At 50.3% G+C, this 6,713-nt stretch overlaps 1 protein-coding gene across 1 annotated transcript in view; it reads right to left on the bottom strand.

Annotated features, from left to right (window-relative positions):
• The window catches only part of PRPSAP1 (phosphoribosyl pyrophosphate synthetase associated protein 1), a 38,792-nt gene that overhangs the window by 11,630 nt on the left and 20,449 nt on the right, over positions 1 to 6,713 (bottom strand). Inside the window, exons 4-7 of the mRNA XM_007959625.2 lie at positions 4,761 to 4,933; positions 3,175 to 3,290; positions 2,690 to 2,745; positions 1,519 to 1,664 (exon numbers count right to left, since the gene is read on the bottom strand). Coding sequence (XP_007957816.1) covers positions 1,519 to 1,664; positions 2,690 to 2,745; positions 3,175 to 3,290; positions 4,761 to 4,933 — 491 coding nt within the window. The remainder of the gene's footprint in view (positions 1 to 1,518; positions 1,665 to 2,689; positions 2,746 to 3,174; positions 3,291 to 4,760; positions 4,934 to 6,713) is intronic.

Here is a 6,713-nt window from a genome sequence, read left to right as displayed (position 1 = left end):
GACGGACAGGACAGCCGCCCCGACTGACGGACAGGACGGCCGCCCCGACTGACGGACAGGACGGCCGCCCCGACTGACAGACAGGACAGCAATGCAGACCAGAGGAGCCGCCCCGACTGACGGACAGGACGGCCGCCCCGACTGACGGACAGGACAGCAACGCAGACCAGAGGAGCTGCCCCGACTGACAGGAAAGCGAAGTAATGACTGAAAGCCATGCTTAATCCTGGATTGGACCTGGGACCAGAAACTTCTTTTCTTTTACTAAAAGGACAAAGGTAGACTCTGAATAAAGTTTTCAGACCAGGAATAATGTTGTTGTTGTTGTCATGTGCCGTCAAGTCAGATCTGACTCATAGTGACCACTCCTTGGGTTTCTACAGACGTAGATTGCCCAACCTTTCTTCCAAGGAGTGGCTGGTGGGTTTGACCCGCCAGCCTTTTGGTTAGCAGTCAAGTGCTTTAGGCACTACACTACCACAGCTCCCTTTAATAGTATAATAATATTAGTTTCCTATATCTGGTAGTGATTAAGTAAATCTTTGTTTTCAGGAAATACACTGTATTTTCCACATACAATGTAAATAATGGGCCCACACACATAACATGCATGGGAATCAAACCTGTGTGTGTCTGTGTCTGTGTGTGGGGAGGCTGTGCAGTTTGCCAAATAAAAGCAATCTGTATAAAAGTGTAACACGTGTGCTATGTTGTATAAAAACACGGTACACTAAACCATCCGGAGCATTCAGGAATAAAGGAACATCAGGTCTGCGACTTGCTCCCACGTGGTTTAGGGAAAACACACAAACACACGAGAATGATCAAGTCAACGTGGGAGCGTGTCAGACTGGGGACTGTGGGTGAAGGGTGCAGTGGAATTCTGTATCATGCTTTCAGCCTTTCTCTAAGTCTGGAATTATTTCAAAATACAACATTAACAACACGTAGACGCTGTAGCCCAGTGGCCTTGTCCAAACGTTGAATCCACGCTCCTTCCTGGCTGTGTCTGCTTCCTTGCAGCAGAACGAGGGCTGACAAAAGTATCTCCACCCAGGGTTGTGTGAGAAGTGGATGCGAAGACAGAGACAGATGATTACAACAGCTCGTGGCACACAGTGAGGGCTCGACAGCTGGTTATAACGATTGGAGCTTACCTTTCCTGGCCAACAACAGGAAAAGGTCAACAGGGGACCAGTTAAAGAAATGCTGATATATTCCTATCTATCTATCTACCTACCAATATATACGTTAATATATTCCTAAGATAGAACAGGCGATCTCTGGGTTACCCACAAGATCATCAATAAGATGGTTCTCCTGGTTTGATCTTTGGACACTGTCTCCAAATGTGTGTAACATGTAATCTCCTTACACAGAAGAGGACATCGCTACAGTTTCACCCAGTCGTTTAGAACTGGTCAGACAGCATACACTCACAAAGGCCCTGACTCCTGGCCACACACTGTTTAAAACTTTCTACTGTTTACACAGGAAACAAAAACAGAGTGCCCTCACATGGCAGTTCCAGGCCCGGGTGCACTGTGGCGTTCCTGACCATTGGTGGAGAGTGCCGCCCGTCATCCATGTCCAGCTCGGTACACTGGGCTTCCCCGTGGATAACGGCCAACCCCAGACGCAGCCTCTCAGCATATGACTGGGCCCTAGGAGAAAGACAAAGGGAAATGGTGACATTTGTGGGGGAACTCAAACTCAAGCTCCCACCATTTCACTGCTTTAGTACCATAGAACAAAAATACCATTCAACCTTTTAGGGACCACAAAGGACTGACTTACACTAATCAGGATGGAGGAACAGGGGCTGGGACCTAGACTAGCACTGGTTCTAAGGTGACTTCCATCCTTTGCCCAGTATCTCTCATCATCAGGAGAAAGGATTTCGTTCAAAAAGGGGTCTTTTTTTATTATTTTTATTGTGATTTAGGTGGAAGTCTACAGAGCAAATTCACTTTCCATACAGCAGCTCACATACACTGTCTCATGACATTGACTACAATTTCCCACAATGCAACAGCTCCCTTCCCCCTTCCTCCTCATAGTTACCTCTTCCCTGTGTCCTTCCCTCCATGCACTCCTGCCCCCTGAGCTGTCTCCCTGTGCACACACAGCCCTTCTGTTCTCCATGGTTGCTCTCTCCAAGAAGTGTATCTACCTAATTTAAGTGTTCAGCTCATAGGCTTATCTTTTGTTTGGCTGGAAGCCACAGGAGTGGGTTCAATTCCAGACCTGACAGGCAGCTAGGGGCCTAAGTCTCAGGGGTTCCACCAGGCTCTGTCAGAACAGCAAACGTAGTCCCTCAAAAAGGGGTCTTAAAACAAAGGCCTGAGACTATTACGACCCACATATGTGAACTAGGATAGGCAGATGCACTGAGACGGTTTACTCGTGGTTCCGAGGGTGGGGTGTGGGGAGAGGAAGGGACAGTTACTGCTTAAGGGGCACAGAATTCTGTTAAGGGGTGATGAAAACATCGGAACAGAATGCAGTGAATATGGAGAATTCCATTTTCTCCTGAAGGAAATGTGGGGTGACTCCAGAAGGCCCCGCCCCGTCGGTTTAGGGACCGGAGATAAGGCTGCCGGGAGGATAGTGGGGAGGCCCGAGCCAGGGAGCACCCGCAGCTCTGGCCCCCCGCAGCCCGTCTGGCGTCAGCAGCCCCATCACCCACCTTTTAGCGGCATCAGGAGACTTAGCTACGATGACTGCATTTCTGTAATTTGGAATCTAGAGGTAGAGGGAAAATAAAGAAACACTGAGAAAGTTATCAAAACTAGCATCAGGATGCTAGCACTACATTTTTCCCTCCTACAACAATGGTCCAAACCAGCCACCGGATGGATACACTACAACGTCACCCACACGGCTTTACATTTCCCACATTGGCCAATAAATAAACACATTGTAAAATGCACCACTGAATTGAGATTTAAAAAATCATCTTAAAACCTTCATTTTAGTAAACATTAAGCAAATGGATAACTATACTTTTTCTGTTTTTCAAAAAAACACATACTCCTCCCTGACCCCCTGCTGGCCCTGTGTGGACCACAGGGAAAGGGTACTGGGTGGGCTGTCCCAGACTGAAGTCTGATACCAGGAGAACTAGACAGGCCCCCCGGGGGGGCAGCGGGCGGTTTGCTGGGGTCTCCTCACTTCTTCCTGGATATACTGGAGCAGGAAAGGGGAGGCGCGGAGGTTGTCCACAGGGAAGCTGAAAAAGCCTTGTATCTCCTTTTGATGGAGGTCCATAGTGATAATGTGAGTTAAACCTGAAATTTTAAAACAAGACAATGACAAAGGTCACCCTACAAGTTCAAGGCCACAGTGCACACAAACTAGAGGCCTAACTTGTTTCCTAACGGAAGGACAAAGGCAAGTGACCCTGTGCGTAAGCACACCGACTACCGCTTCTATTTTGTCCCGGACAGAGCTTACTGGCCTGAAGAAAAGAGGATGCTGATGAGCCCAAAGGAGAGGCCTGTAACCTTCTGTGCGTACAAGGAGATCACGCCAGGAAGAGCGTGTCTGTCTATTATTACTAGTCTGGTCCCGAAAGTGGAGAAAAGAGTAAGTGGGTAAAAGTGAAAATCCGCATATGGGATTAATGGACGCCAAAGCACTAACCGATGCAGAAACAGCAGGGCCCTGATTCAAGAGGAGGAATGATGAGGGGCCGTGGATAAGGGGGGAGAGCTGAGGAAGCAAAAGCACAGTAACTTACACGTTAGAAAGAAAGAAACTCATCGAACACAGGTGTGCGTCAGAACAAGTTCCGTATGGGACAGAAGACGGGTAAGAAACTCATCGAACACAGGTGTGCGTCAGAACAAGTTCCCTACGGGACAGAAGACGGGTAAGAAACTCATCGAACACAGGTGTGCGTCAGAACAAGTTCCGTACGGGACAGAAGACGGCTAAGAAAGTACTGAAGAGGAATGCTGGACTTGCTGCTGATAATCACTAGTGTCAACAACAACAGACACACATGTAAGCAGCGCCGCAGCTGGCCCCAATGCTGCCCCAAGACTCGGAGAAGAAAGGACCAGGATTACTCCTTTCCAAAACGTTATGTCTCATTGGAGTGAATGGAATTCAAGTACGTTTCTTTCTGAGGACTCAAACATACACTAGATTCTTACAAACACCAGACAAAAAAAAACTTAATTATCCCACCACTGTACTTTACAACCCATCAGCCGCCCCTCAGAAGGAAGGTGGGGCAATCTACTTCCATACTGGCACTGCCTCAGAAACCCAGAGGGATCACTATGAGTTGAAATCGACTCCATGGCAGTGTGTTGAGTACTTTAGAGAAACACGATGAGCGCGAGCTGCTGTTGAAATCCCTTCGAAGAAACGTGTAAGGTGGAGTGCATACTCAGTCGCTTTAATACTGTGGGATTGAATTATGCAGCTGAGGCAAATACACACATCTGGATATGGAGCTCAAGAGACCCCGTGGGAAGGCCAAGCCCACCAGCCGAAATTCTGATGCTAAGATGAAATGGGAAAGTGAGAGAATGGTGCAAATGCCAGCCTTGCAGAGAAGAGAACATGGATCAGACAATGTCCTCTAAACAGTGAGACCAAGAAAGGAAAAAATAAGACCTCAGACGGGAGTGAGGAAGTATACACAAAAGGAAATGGGAAAAAGTGAACAACAAACAGCTACACACAGGCCCGAGGCACAACGTGTGACAGCACCTCAAATGGGGGCCGCGGGGGCTCTGGCCGCTCACCTGCTTTGGCCAGCATGGATGCCAGCAGCTTGCACACGATGGAGCCCCTCTTCCTCATCTTGCTCTGCTTGCTGTACGGGAAGTAAGGGATGACCCCAGTAATGGTCCTGGCACAGGCCGTCTTCAGCGCATAAGCCATGATCAGCAACTCCATCACCGCCGTGTTCACGTCTCTGCAACAGAGAGACCCCAGGTCTCAGGACGCACCTCACTTACCAGGATGCAGACCGGCCTCAGCCGAGTCCACCCGGGACTGCCGAGGTAGGCGTCATGCTATCTATCGCCTATCATCAGGCTGCACTGGGACGGGTCCGTGAACGCAGGGAGCTCGGGAGCTCCCCCGTGCAGCCATGTGAACGTCAGTTCACCTCAACACTCGCAGCACAGCCAACTCGCCACCGCCCTTCCCAGCGTCCCACGCCCGCGTCTCCCACGTCCACCATGGCACACAGCCAACTTGCCACCACCTTTCCCAGCCTCCCACGCCTGCATCTCCCTCGGCCACCACGGCACAGCCAACTCACCACTGCCCTTCCCAACGTCCCATGCCCGCATCTCCTACGCCAACCACAGGGACACTAGGGTGGTACAAGAGGTGCATGTCACCAGCAGGGGACCACAGTTAGAGGAGAGGTAAGTGACCCCACTGGTACCAAGCAGGGCCTTTAGACTCAGGTCTAGAGTATGGAAGCACCTCTCCTACGAATGCCAGGAAACACCTGACCTACTTACCTGCCTTCACCAGAAATGACTTTTAGGGGGAGTGAAGAGCCCTGGTGGCACACTGGTTAAGCACTCAGCTGCTAACTGAAAAGTCAGATTCATTAACCACTCCATGGGAGAAAGATGTGGAGTCTGCTTCTGTAAAGCCTTAGAGACCCTGTGGGGCAGTTCCACTCTGTCCTCTGGGGGCGCTGTGGGTCAGAATGGACTCCAGGGCAGTGGGTGTGGTTTGGGCTTTGCTTCTTTGAAGACTGACAGCCTTGGAGACCCTGTGGGCAGTTCCACTCTGTCCTCTAGGGGCACTGTTGAGTCAGAATGGAGTCCACGGCAGTGGGTGTGGTTTGGGCTTTGCTTCTGTGAAGATTGACAGCCTTGGAGACCCTGTGGGCAGTTCTACTCTGTCCTCTAGGGGCGCTGTGGGTCAGAATGGACTCCACAGCAGTGGGTGTGGTTTGGGCTTTGCTTCTGTGAAGATTGACAGCCTTGGAGACCCCGTGGGGCAGTTCCACTCTGTCCCCGAGGGGTGCTGTGGGTCGGAATTGACTCAATAGCAGTGGGTTTAGTTTGATTTGGTTTTTGGTGATAAAAACGCTTCTCCCAGAATTGACTCAACAGTAATGGATTTAGGGTTTTTTTTTTTTTAATTTAGAGAGTGTGAGACAGAAATGAAAGAAAAAACCAAAATGGATGCCAGAAGATACTCTGAATCTTGCCCTTGAATGGAGAGTAGCTGAAGTGAATGAAGACATGATGAAGCAAAAGAGCCTGTGGTGCAGAATCCCTGGGCTGGGCTCTCCTAGCCGTGGTCTCTGTGACTTCCAGCAGATGACTGGGTGGGACCATACAAACGTAAGGTGCTTGTGACCCACCAAGGCGACTGGACAGCTTGCTGATAATGTAAATAACGTGCATGGCACCCTTTGGGGGGTGGGACCATGCAAATAAGGTGTATGGAACCTTAATGTGGGGACTGGTCAGTTGTGCCATTCTGCTAGGCTTAAAATGTGCCCTCCTACAGGCAGAAGGAGGCAATCTCACTGCCACCAAGAGAGAAGAACCAGAGGAGGAGTGAAGCACGGCCTTGGCCCGAGGTCCCCGTGCTGGACCTCCTCAGCAGAGACGACCAGCTGAGACGACAGCAGAGGAACCAAGAGGACGAGGCAGGGTGGAAGGCGCGCCGGCCCACAGAGCGAGAACGCTGAGTGCCTCTGGGCAGGAGTCTTGCTGTGT

Source organism: Orycteropus afer, unplaced genomic scaffold (genome assembly GCF_000298275.1).
Source record: "Orycteropus afer afer isolate SDZICR_OR568_19922 unplaced genomic scaffold, OryAfe1.0 scaffold00018, whole genome shotgun sequence".
Classification (NCBI taxonomy): Eukaryota; Metazoa; Chordata; class Mammalia; order Tubulidentata; family Orycteropodidae; genus Orycteropus; species Orycteropus afer.
This window is presented reverse-complemented; position numbering and strand designations above follow the sequence as displayed.